The sequence below is a fragment of the Amphiprion ocellaris genome, chromosome 3 (assembly GCF_022539595.1).
Source record: "Amphiprion ocellaris isolate individual 3 ecotype Okinawa chromosome 3, ASM2253959v1, whole genome shotgun sequence".
Classification (NCBI taxonomy): domain Eukaryota; kingdom Metazoa; phylum Chordata; class Actinopteri; family Pomacentridae; genus Amphiprion; species Amphiprion ocellaris.
In genome coordinates this window covers 7,899,908-7,912,749 of record NC_072768.1, presented here as the reverse complement: position 1 = coordinate 7,912,749, position 12,842 = coordinate 7,899,908, and the positions used below count along the sequence as shown (strand labels likewise).

General features: G+C 43.3%; 1 protein-coding gene across 2 annotated transcripts; it reads left to right on the top strand.

Moving 5' to 3' along the window:
• The first annotated feature begins 4,169 nt into the window (after positions 1-4,169).
• On the top strand, positions 4,170-12,147 carry si:ch73-62b13.1 (Carbohydrate sulfotransferase 1-like). 2 transcript variants are annotated; one of them, XM_023262418.3, is made up of 3 exons: positions 4,170-5,222; positions 9,259-9,430; positions 10,255-12,147. In XM_023262418.3, exons 1-3 carry the CDS (start codon positions 4,926-4,928, stop codon positions 11,382-11,384), a joined length of 1,599 nt encoding a protein of 532 aa, XP_023118186.2. In that variant the 5' UTR covers positions 4,170-4,925; the 3' UTR covers positions 11,385-12,147. The 2 variants fall into 2 exon arrangements, with proteins under 2 accessions (XP_023118186.2, XP_035800424.1); XM_035944531.2 differs by lacking the exon at positions 4,170-5,222 and adding an exon at positions 5,239-7,647.
• The last annotated feature ends 695 nt before the right edge of the window (positions 12,148-12,842 follow it).

Genomic DNA, 12,842 nt, shown 5'->3' with positions numbered 1-12,842 from the left:
ACACCATTTACTGCTGCATCAGTTACATATGTGAGCTTTTGGCTTTCCTTGATTTCCAGTAGATTCAGAAAACATTCAGATCATCTCACTTTTTGTACATTTTACTGTGTTGTGCTTTTAATTTGAATAGATGAAAGTGTTGTCCTTGTAGGTGCCCTGTCTGTCCAACTAAGTCATCCTAAATCCTACGTCAAAAGAGAGACAATTTAAAAAAAACAAACAAAAAAAAAAACAGAATTAAATTTTTACCAGAAAGATTCAGGCAAACAGCAGAAATCACCCTTTTCTTTCAAAACAAAGGGACACAGTTGTAGATTCCCTTGTGTTAACAACATAAAAACACACGTATGATTTTCAACAACATGCTATCAAATCCTTAAAAACAAATTCACTATTACATATAATGATTGGAACAGAGGAAAATTAATTTTACTTTTCTGTTTCGGTTTTCACAGTCATTACACAATTAAATTGACTGGATAGTAACATAAGCTAATGTTATTCTGTGCAATTAAAAAAACAACTAAAAAACAGGAATTCAAACAGCCATGCATTGATACATTTAAAACAATAAAGAAGAAAAGGACCAGGGCATTAATTCTCTATATAAATTACAATAAAAGCAAATTACTCAAGATCAATCACTTACAAGCTACTCAACAAATGTATTTACCTTTAATGCAAAATTAACTCACATCTTGCGTCTTCTGACCGACTTCACCAGTCGACACCACAAAATTCAATGCCACTAGAATTTTATACTTTTTTCCTCCATTTGAGTTCAAGCTTGCTGGAAACAGGAGAAAATAAAACAATCATAGAGCTCTTGTAAACTCACCAAATTACGTTCTGATAGTAAAAAGAGAGGAGGGTATGCAATATTCATAAAAAATGATTCACAGTTTTACAGCTGCTCTTTCTTCGCTGTAGTGTAATTTGGTTTGGCGACAAACCATAGATAAAGATAGACCTCTGGGTGACGTCACCCAGAAGCTGTGGTCACACTGCATGCAGAGAAGCTACTGTAACACTTTACTTTCATTGTAATCAGTGAAAGTGGTGAGTAAATGCTGTGGAGGTCCATGGTGCAAATGTAAAGACATAAAAAGATCAGTCTGATATTGATATTTTTAAAGCAAGTTGTGTGTGCAGAACTTTTGCACAGAAATGAGTTATAAAGTGTCTGTTTTTAAAAAAAATCTTACCAGTAAACAAGAAATTACTAGTTTGTGTCTGTGTAGATTCTCAGTCATGACTCCAGTAAAAAGCAGTTGACTTCTAATTTTCAGTTCTAATTTGGAACTGAAGAAGCCTCTTGGATGAAGAGATGAAACATCTTAAAGATCCTGAAAGAGAAATCTAGTTGCTTATTACTGAAGCTGCTTGGACTGCTTTCAGGGTTTCCACTTCTCGATGTCTCGTGTCTCGGTCACCCTGTCCACATTTATTTGACAGTATCAGCTGGCGGTTGCTTAGTAACCGTATCCTTAACAGAGTTACAACAAACAGAGACAACTTAACTGTTGTCTAATGTCAACTTATGCATGTTACAAAACCCTGCAGAAAGACTGAAGGTTTCTCAGCGCTTTGATGGATCCAAAAACTGTAGACACAACAATTGCAAAATGACTCAGCTCATCGTATTGTTTAGCTGTACATGCTCTGTGAATGTAGTCGCATGTAAGATACATTCTGCAGCACATTAAACATGCTTAGATCTGCTGTAAAGTTGGTCATTTTAACATGAAGGCCAATGGGGTTGACTCGTTTTTGCAGCCAGCCTCAATCAGCCATTTGAGGAGCTGCAGTTTTTGGTACCTGGCTTCTTCTTCCAGCCTGCTTGGTTCTGCCAAAATCATCAGTTTCTTGCATCCCATTCATTGTCTATGTGAAACACACCGGATTGCATGCTGGTTGCGTTGCAGCGCATTTTCAGCTGCGATCTGGTGCGTCTCCCCGGAGTTCATCTGCCTAAAGTAAACTTGACTTCTACTTTATGCAAATTCAATGCGGGCAGCAGAAGTCCAACGCATCGCGAAATATTCGTTAAAAGTATAAATTAGCTGCTGTGGAACTAAAACAAGGACAGATTCAGCAGCTTATTTCTCAAATGCTTTCAGAAATGCTTTTTGCTAAACTGTTTGTCTAATAAAAGAGAAAGTTTGCGGCCGAGCCGCCATGTTGTTCTGTCACTTCTAAAGGACTGAAGCTAAAGGACTGTCATGTGACCATCTAGTGGCTCACTACAGGGCATTCTGGGAAGGAAAAATTACTCACTTTCTCTGACTGAGGTGGTTCTAGTTTATGACATTCTAAACGCCGGTGTGTCTGCCAATTGCAGTCACCGTAAATCAAGTGTAGGTACCAAGTCACCCCAAATTACTCTACAGAATGTCACCCTTGACCCAGGTTTCTCCTAAATTGAGGATGCAAACATATTTATGTTCTCTCTGCCCCTAATATGACCCTGAGACAGACAGACGCTTGCTAAAGATAACATAAGAGTGAAAGACAACTGTTTGTAAGGAAAACAAAGTTATGTTATTGTCCAAATGGCGCTCCTGAACAAACAAACCTGTCACCATATTTGGATTGTAACCTAAACATGGCATGCCTCACAACTTCATATATACCCAAGGCCAGAGAGACTCCTCAGAGTTGATGCTGCCAGTGCTCACATCACTGTGTTGCTCGCTGTATCCCTTTTCCTGATATCAGTAAACCTTATTCTCAACATAAGCCATCTGAGTCTCCAGAGTGTCTCTCAGTTTGCCTCCTGATTCTTCTTTCCACATCGCAGAATTCCCTAACACGTTCTGTGTATCTTCTTCGCGGCTGGCAAACAGACTTTACGTGAAGTAGCGCCACCTACTGGACTGGAGTGTGCATCAGTGTTACCGGTGTGCCAGAAGTGGAACTGAGAAAGGTGCAGATTAAATGTGTTATTTTTTTAATGCGTTATTTTTTTCTGTAATTAATTAATCAAAAATAACTGATAAATAAATGATGTTAAAGTCCCAGACAGAGTAAAAACACTAGATTTTTTTGACACGGTATACACAGAACAGACAGCTGGTGGACAGTGAGGAGACATTCATTCAATTTTTATAAAAAGTACATTGGATTAGAATCTCATAGTTCACCTTTAAATGAAATAATTGCGTTCCTGTGTGGTGTTATTGCTGTTGGAGTGACAATAACTTGTTGAGAAGTGCAGTCAGTGCAGAACTAGTGAGAAAAAGAGAAAAGCCTGCTGTTGTTCAGCGCATTGGTTGTTTGCCGAATTAAATTTAGCTGTCTCTGCTGACATGCTAGTGGGTAAAATGAGATTTCCTTTTACCTGCTTATTGCACATACAGCGAGGGAGGCCTGAATAAAGGCGCTGCTGTTGTTGTTTTTTCTTTCGCGCTCTCACATGAGATGAAGTGTACGGAAACACAAGCTTTGCTCCACAGGCAAACTTTATGAGACCTGCTTTCCCTCATCACAAGATGACTGACAGGTAATCTGACTGACGGATCGCATCTTTAAAAGAGGAGTGGAAGGTGCAGAGCAAGCCCAGATGTAGCAAAACAGTGAGTGTAGCTGAAGAGTTATCCCTAACAGTGGAGAGATTTTGACAGTGTTTCCATCCACTTCATGATGAAACACTTCAGTGGTGCTAAAGATCAGACAATCAGAAAGATATGGAAAAGAAAGAGTTCAGATTGGTGAAGCATTTGTTAAGAGCCCGAGAGTTCCACAAAAGAAAAATGAAAGGCTCTCTGAATGTTTAATGTAAGTGCATGCATATCTGATTCTGTGCTCATCACATGTACGTGTGGTGAGGAACAAGTGTGGGCACAGCTAAACGAAGAGGCCCGCTGAGGATTCGGTTCTCACTCACAGAAAAACTCTACTTTTTCTTATTGCCTGTTTCATATCTCACCAAGAAGCTGTGGGGGCGTTCGGCTACTCGGTGCCGGGGAATCGATGCTGTAGGCTGGCAGAGGGAGGGATCTGTGCATAGAGCAGCAGAAGACAGGCCACTCTTGTATCACTCACAGGGTGTTCTTGGCAGCTTGTCGTCCTTTGTGCGGCAAAAAACCTTTGACTGGAAATGCGTCTCAACCCTGTAGCACCAGAAAAAGCTTGTTCTGTAGCTGCGTAGGTTGATATTCAGCTCCTCCGGTTCCAGTTTTCTGAAATAATTTCTGCTTTGGTGTATCCGCTTGTACTGCCTGCGAGGCTTGAAACACAGCTTAGGTGAGAGATGGAAAAGTTGGAACAACTAATAGAAAGTTTAAGGCATCTGATGATTTGGCAGCTCATTCAAAAGCAGACATGATAGGATACAAGCGAGGAGCTGCTGCTGCTGAAGGAAAACAGCTACAATCATTTCACACATCTCTCTGCGAATCTCTGTAAAGACTCTCTTTAGCCAGCATGACTCTGCCACTGTGGGAGATAAATCTGAAAGACGGCAAACAGAATCCAATCCCCATTCCCAGGAGTAATGGAGCTGTCACTTGGCTAAATCTGACCCCGCAGTAACCCCCGGGGGCAATGATACGGTACCCATCCCTCCACACCAGGGGGGTCGGCAGCATCTGATGATAGCAGTCATCCTCACTGGAATGAGGAAAAATAGAGGTCATTGTGTCACTGTAATCCCGGGGGGAGAAGTGTGTTTGTGTGTGTCCATTTGAGGGGTGTAGTGAGCATCCCTGTAGAGAGAAAGTGACAGAGGAGGAGGAGTGGCACTCTGCTGGGATGCTGAGGTGACTGCTGATGCCTGGTTGGAGCTGACGCCTTCATGAAACGTGGGAATTATCTCATCCTCTCGCACCTGCACTCCACTTTGAACCACAGATGGCGACGGATGCGCAGCCACGTTTTCAGCCTCTCTATGTAGGCTGCAGATCGCATGCATTCTCCAAGACGTAATGAAACGTACCCTACGGCATCAAAGCGTAACGCACGGCAAAGACCATCCAGTCTCAGACTCTCAGCTCCAGAAGCCTGTGTGGCTCTCTGGAGGGGCGAGACTTGCCTTCCGCTCTCTGCGTCTCGCAGCTCTCCATCCATGGCGCATCTCCGGCTCTGAATCCACTTTGGCTCTGGACAGACCGGTGGGCAACGCGCACACACAACACACGCACACACACACACACATTTTGACAAATGCAGCGTGCAGGACTGGACCGGCTGGAGGGACTCGGATCCGATCAGAAGCTTTGATGGTAAGGAAACGTCTTTTCTTGTGCCTTTTACGCGCAGAGAGCCACGTCCGAGCAGTGAGCGAATAGTGAGAATATGAGGAGAAAAATCACAAAATATCCTAATAATTTGCATAGAAGTGCATCTGAGCTACTCAATGTTGAGTTTTTAGTGTCTTACTTTATGGGATGCACATTGAAATCTGTTAGAAAATGCACCATTTAGCGCCAAAGGACTGTTTAATTTTACATGGAGTTTATAATAACATCCCATCACTCTGTTTTCAATTTGTTCAGATGCAAATTTGTGCTTTTTTAAACTGTTAAATCCACTCTCTAAAGTAACGTGTGGATGAAAGTGCTCTCTAATTCATTCTAATCCACATATTTAGTCATAAGTAAACTTTATATGGTTTTCTCACTTCATTTATTGCTCCAATTTGCACTTAAACGTTAAGATCTCCCCACTTCCTCTCTCTGTTTGTAAATGAACCACGGACAAGCTCAGATTAGGCATTTATCTTCTTCTGTTTTCCTTTCCTCTCAGTGTGATTTCTGTGTGTGTGTGTGTGTGTGTGTGTGTGTCTGTTTGTGCTGGAGGAGTCATGTAGGACAAGATTCATGATTTTTTTCCTACCACAGGAGCTCCTCTGTAGCCCCGGGTCAGATGCATCTCCTCTGAACGCTGCAGTGCTCTGCTCTGCTCTCCGCCTGTAGCTCTGAATGTATGTGTGTGTGTGTTGTTGGTTTAAAGAGAGAAAAAGAGAAAATGGATAGAACAGAGCCAGAAAGACCAACTGGAGGCTTTGAAACTCCTCTCGGTGCTGCTACTGTTGCTCAACTCTCTGTTTTTCCAGGATTGATCACCAGCCTCTGCCAATAAACAGCCCTCACTCGGAGGATCTGAAGAACATGCCGAGGTGCCTTAATAGAAAAATCTTTGGCACTGTCACATCCTTCAATCACTTGCATCCCAAATCCCTCAGTCCCACCTTTATCACTAACTCCTAACCTCATTTGTTGGCTTTATTTTCCACAGAGGCAATTACCTTCCTTGCACCATGTGCCCATACTTTTGCTGCGAACTATGTTATCTCAGCAGCAGCAGCAACGCCTGTGCTCACTGAATTTACAACTGAAAAGCTGCCAGTGGAACATGCACAACATAGAATGTTGTATCAGACAAGGATTAGTTCAATCTGAACTACGCTCAAACACTTAATTGTAAGATGATGCGTAAACTGCTAAATCTGAGGAGATGGAGTTCGATTGATGAATCAGAGGATCCAATCAATGAAAATCACTGGAGACAATCAGTTTTCAAAGAGTTTATTGTGCTCTATTGAGACAGCAGCACAAACAAACTCAAACTAACCTGAGCTTTCAGTGCACCTGCTTTTATACTCCTCCTCCTCTTCTGACTCGCTAAAGCAGTGAGATCAGATTTTACCGGCTTTCTGGGGTTCCAAGGTCCGCAACGCACCAGAGCTTGTCTGCTTCTGGCAGGTTCAGATCTTTTTTTTTTTTTAATTATGAGCTTTGGAAACACAACATCCACATGTGAGCATCTTGAGCACACACATGTCACCAGATACAATCAACTGTTTACAGGATATAATCATCTGTCACAGATGTAATTACGGTCTACAGGAAACCATCCATCCACCTATTATCTATACACCACTTTATCCTCATTAGGGTCATGGGGGGCTGGAGTCTATCCAGCTGACTTGGGGTGAAGCCAGTCTATCACTGGGCTACATACACAGACAAACAATCACACTCACGGACAATTTAGAATCACCAATTAACCTCAGCATGTCTTTAGACTGTGGGAGGAAGCTGGAGTACCCAGGGAAAAGCATCATGCACAGGGAGAACATGCAAACTCCATGCAGAAAGATCCCAGGAAAGCCGGGATGCGAACCGGGGATCTTCTAGCTGTAAGGCAAAAGTGCTAACCACCAAGCCACTATGCAGCCCATCTACACAAAACTGTTAAAAATAGTTAAAGCCACATATATCATCAGCGGTTGCCTCCCCTCAAAGCAGCATATCCAGCTACATTTCAATGTTTTACTCAACAAGCGTAATCTTTGGCTGATCCTGTCCCTGAGGCTTTTATCCCCTGCAAGCTCTGTTACTGTGTGAGGGATACAAAAGCTGAGACCATCTGAAGGCTGCAGTCCCCTTCCAGCTGTTGACAGAGCGTCTATTATTTCTGGTGTGAGTCCCGACGCAGGAGGAGCCATGAGCCAGGGAGAAAGGAGGACTTGCAAATCAAATTGCTTTAATCCATTGAAGCATCTTTCTTCATTCTCCAGAGGGCAGCAGGGTGTGAGGCAGAGGAGCTCTGAGCCCTGATCATGCCTGGAAAAGGAAAACAAAACCTGTCGCTGGGGAATTACATGATGTGGCTTGGTCAGCCAGCTGTGGAGTACATGTGGGGGTACGGATGGCAGGATTGTCTGATTGTCTGATTTTATTTGTATTTTTTTATTTTGGGTTTGAAGTGTCAGTGATGGTGCGAAGGTCGGTCAAAGTTTCTCATTATCTGCAGTCATTCGTCCAGTCATTACATTTCACAGTGTCTCCTATCCAACTAACAGAGAAAACAGCTTTACAGTTGCTCTGAAACAAGAAGACAAACAGTACGGTGTCCCTGTTTGTGTCATCCTGTGTGCAACCACCAGTCGAAGAAACAAAGTTTTGCCTCCCTGATGAGTTCATTCTGCGTTCGCTGTTTTTAGCCGTATTCAAACAGAATGGCTCATGATTTCAGCTTGATTTTTTTCCCCCTCTTTCCCCCTCCACCCCCACCCACAGAGTAAATGTCTTTGGTTTGGCGCTGTTTGTGATTAATGGAACATCAAAAGCTCAGTGTGATACATTCCTGAGGATATGAGTCTGCCAGGGACACATAAACATCATTAATGAACAAGACACAGAATGCAGAGAGACGGAGTGACAGAAGCAGGCTGAGGAAGCAAGCAGGAAGGATGTATTTATTTTTGTCGGTAATATGACGTACTGAATATTTACCTGGGGTTTGGTAATGATTGCCTCCATGCAGCCACTTTTGAGTGATGGGGAGACATTTTGCACCCAGAGATCTCGTGTGATTACCCGCCATCAGTTTGGTGTATACGGACAAATGGATGGCAGCACCTTTTTTTTTCTCTAAATCCATTTGGAAAATCACATCTCCCTTTGCTCTTTCATGCCCACTGGCAGAGAACTCGGAAGTGTACAAAGGAAACTTCTGCACTCATCTGTGTGGAGACAGCTATATTTATCTGGGTATGTAGCTCTCTACTGGGCTTAGAGGCTTAATTACCCAGAAGAGAGGAAGGCAAAAAAATGAAATGCAATTATGCAACAGCGTGCGCAGTATCTTGAATACTGGAGCTATTGTAGATGAGGACATTACTTCAACCGTTTCCTACTGAAGATTTGACCTCTGAGTCGTGTTTTCCTGCATAACAAATCTGCAGATCCTCAAAGAAACAAATCCAGAACCTTTAAACTGTTTATTCAAAGCGTTTAAGCTACTTATTGTAGAAATCCTCAAAGGTGCCGTCTGTTTTCTTTGCTTGTGAAGACGGAACATTTGGGGATTTTTTTTAAGAATAGTTTGACATTTAGGTAAATAGTCTTTAATGAGCAGATTTGAGTGTTTTCACCCCTTCAGGATGCAGCTTGTCGATGTTAAGCTAACTGGCTGCTGTTTTATATTAACTGTGCTGTGAATTTGCAGAAAACTGCTCATTTTTTCAGCGAAATTAGCAGAAACTGCCATTCCAAAGGGGCAAAGGTTTACATTCTAAACCGGCAGGGGAAAACTGGAAATGTTAATGACATGCACTATACCTTCAACTGCTAAAGCACCCTCAAGCTAGATTCCCAACTTCTCCAGCGAGAGTCGCTCAGAAGGCCATCAGTAGAGCCCTGCAGCTCTGAATGAAGCTGCACATGCGTAAAGATGGGGAGGGGGGAAAACTAAATTAAATCTCATTGCGTGCTTCTCTTTTCTGTGCATTTCCTCCCTTGGCGGCGTCAGCGTGAGGGATGTAGAGCCAGAGGTGGGGGCAGGATGGAGTGCTCCTGGAAGACGGTGCTGCTGCTGGTGTGTGCGTCTCTGGGGGTCCAGTACACGGCCATCCGAACCCTGAGGGACTCCATGTCTGGACCCTGTCAGGGAGTCTACCGCTGCCAATCCAGATACCACAGAGGTACAGTCTGATGGCTAATTCCCCCTCATACCGTACAAACCTCACAGTAGCTGTTGTTGTGTGTTGTTCGCTCATATATAATGCAAAAAAAAAACCATAAATAACTGAAAATGCGTGCTGTATACTGCTACAGGATCTGATTGAATGACATCAGCAGACATACACAGATCAGATCCACAGCTTGATTGGCAGTTCAGTTCACGTTTTAACATTTTTTGGAAGTCTCTCAAGAAATCAGACTGCAGCACCACTGCTGTTCAATGACACAAAAGAAGAAGCAAAGCGCAATCACTGAACGAGGGAATTCCCTACAAGTGGAGAAATGAGATATGTGTGATTTGTTTTTTTACAATTATCCTCCAGTTTATCTCCATTAATCCCCTCTCATGGCGCAGACGGAGCTTTGCCACGAGCTCCTGTGTACAAAAGTAACATCCCCCTTTGCAATCAACTCCTCATCAGCAGTAATTACATGTTAGCTATTTGAGCTATATTTAGAGATCCGCCATTTCATAAACCCCCTCGCAGACGAGCAACTTACTCAAGCATGTTTACCCTCTAAATTATTTACACTTTATTGGCTTGATCCAATAGAAATTATGGACTAAAGATATAACAAAAACTTTGCTTCTATGAGCTGAAATCATTCTTCTGAAACAACTCTTCTCTCTTTCCGAAGTCCGACACAACTAAATGTGTAACAACATGTTACATAATGAGTCATTTATAGCTGCTCTGCTAATTGCAAGAGGAAAACTTTATGAAAGTGAGTCAGTATCACATAGTGTGAATCAGACAAAGCTCTTTTGTTTTCTTTCCTCCAGACTCCAAGTGGAGAGCCTTGTGCGATGACAGCTGGGTGCCCATTGAGTCGCCTCGGAAGCACATCCTGCTGTTTGCAACGACTCGCAGCGGCTCCTCCTTCACCGGGCAGCTCCTCAACCAGCATCCTGGGATCTTCTACGTCTTTGAGCCTCTCTACCACGTCCAGCAGGCCTTCACCAACTCCAGCAGCAGGCTGCGTCGCACCTTAGACCGCCGGGCGCTGCTGGGAGCCTACAGGGACCTCCTCCTCAACCTCTACACCTGCGACCTTCACTTCATGGAGAACTACATTCGCCCCGAGCCACAGGATCACATCACGAGCTCCTTCTTTCGCAGGAGCTCCAGCCATGCCCTCTGTTCCTCTCCTGTGTGCTCGGAAGGGGAGAATCCAGCTGCCTCCGATTCACCCGATGAAACGTGGTGTCCTAAGAAGTGTGGCGCGCTGAACCTGACTTTAGCCTCCATGTCGTGTCTGTCTAAAGGACACGTAGCTATAAAGACGGTGCGGATTCCCGAGGTGGGGGACCTTCGCACTCTGACCGAAGATCCACGTCTGGACCTGAAGATCATCCACCTGGTGAGAGACCCCAGAGCCATCCTCGCCTCGCGCATGATGGCCTTTTCCGATCAGTTTCGAGCTTGGAAAATATGGAACGCGACCGGACGGCAGCCTCGATACGTGGACCTGTCGCAGATCACCAGCACCTGCAAGGACATGGCGGCTTCTGCAGAAACGGGCTTGCAGAGGCCGGCGTGGCTACGGGGACGCTACCTGCTGGTGCGATACGAGGACTTGGCCTTCAACCCAAAGGACAAGGCCACGGAGGTGTACAGGTTCATGGGGCTGGAGATGGAGGACAGGGTGAGGACGTGGATCGCAAAGAACACCAACAGCAACGCGTCGTCTCCGTCTGAGTGGAACTACAGGTACTCCACCACCAGAGACTCCAGAGCGACGGCAGAGAGCTGGAGGCTCCGGCTCGGTTTTGACATCGTTAGAACGATTCAGAATCTGTGTAATGACACTCTGGCTCTGCTGGGATACAAGCAGGTTCACTCTGCGGCCGAACTACGAAACTTGTCACACAGTTTGGTGGAACACAGGACATTTCAACCGGTCACCTGGTAGATTTAGTAAAGCTTTCTGTTAGTTATTTATTTATTATAACATATATGAAGTCTCAAGTCTGTCAAGATGCTGATAAAATGAATGTAATTTATCTTATTTTTGAGCAATGCCTAAAAAAAATTTAATATCACGTGTATTTTCACTTTTTATGGTTTTGCTAAAGATATTTAAAAGTGCCAAATTTCAAGCGCGTGTGATGTTGAAAAACGCACCGATGCAAAATGAAGCTATACGTGCTGAAAGCTCTACAGCAAAACACTGAACCCTGATGCGATTAAGTTAATATATTGTTGGTTTTTAACCTTTAATTTCCTCATAATTTCAATATTTATAGAACTTAAATGGCAAAAAAAAAGTCCGGAGTCCAGGTTCCTGATGGTGACACAAACAGGAAAGGAAAGGATCTATTTGTTTAAAAAAGGGGGAGGGGGGAAGAGCAAAGATAAGGAAAAGAAATTATAGGGCTTGCCTTCCAAGTGTCTCTAATGCATTTTGGAAAAGGATTAAAATGTCAAATATCGTGGGTAGAAAATCTTCGCTGCTGAAATCTTCTGCAGTTCACAGCAGCTCTGTTTTCAGGATGTCAAAAATATGAGAAATATTTGTTGTTTCTTTCACTGTAAATACTTAAATACTGATCAAGTGTTTTAATGCAAGCGTGCAAATGTGATGTACTTGGATGTGTTTAGACATTTTTGTCAGTGTAACTATACTGTTTATATTTTTTAGAGTTTTTTAAAATAAATTATTCATAAGTAATGCATATCTGCCACGCTGCTGAAATCTTCTTGGAACCAAATTTGTTTGATCTTGTTCTTTTTTCTTTCTTTAATCCTGAGAGGAAAGTGGATAAGTGCCTGAGTTTCAGAGCTGAAAACAGAGAATGCTGCAAATTCGCCGTCTTTTATCTCATAATCCCTCTGTATTTGGTTTGTCTTTCAGCCAAATTTCAATCCTGCTGATGCGTTTGTAGCTACAGATGTGTTTTTGACTCAGGAGAGCCTATAATGCACACACTGTGTTTCATTTTAACTTTGAACCTAATAAGAACATTACCAGGATCATTCGGCTCTGTCTGGATTGAAGCAGAGTCAGAGATTAGACAGCTGCAGGTTCTCTGCCATTTGAAATTGGTCTTTGTGTCTAAACAGAGAAAGGAAGCGTGCCATCTCCAGACACCAGCCCATTTATTTCCATGTAGACCTGCTCTCTTCAGATAAATGCTGCAAGTACTTTCTGAGGTAGAACTCATTGCATGAATCATAGACAAACCACTGATTGACTGTGATTTTCTGGCCTTTTAAATGCAAACAGTGCATCTTCCTATGGAGGCTGCATTTGTAGTCTGCTGTGCGCTGTGTGCTTTAATGGTTATGCCGCTTAAGAAAGCCTCTCCGCAGCGACAGAAAGTGTGCAATTTGAGTGGAACGGTCATGCTGCTCTGTGAGTACTATTAAA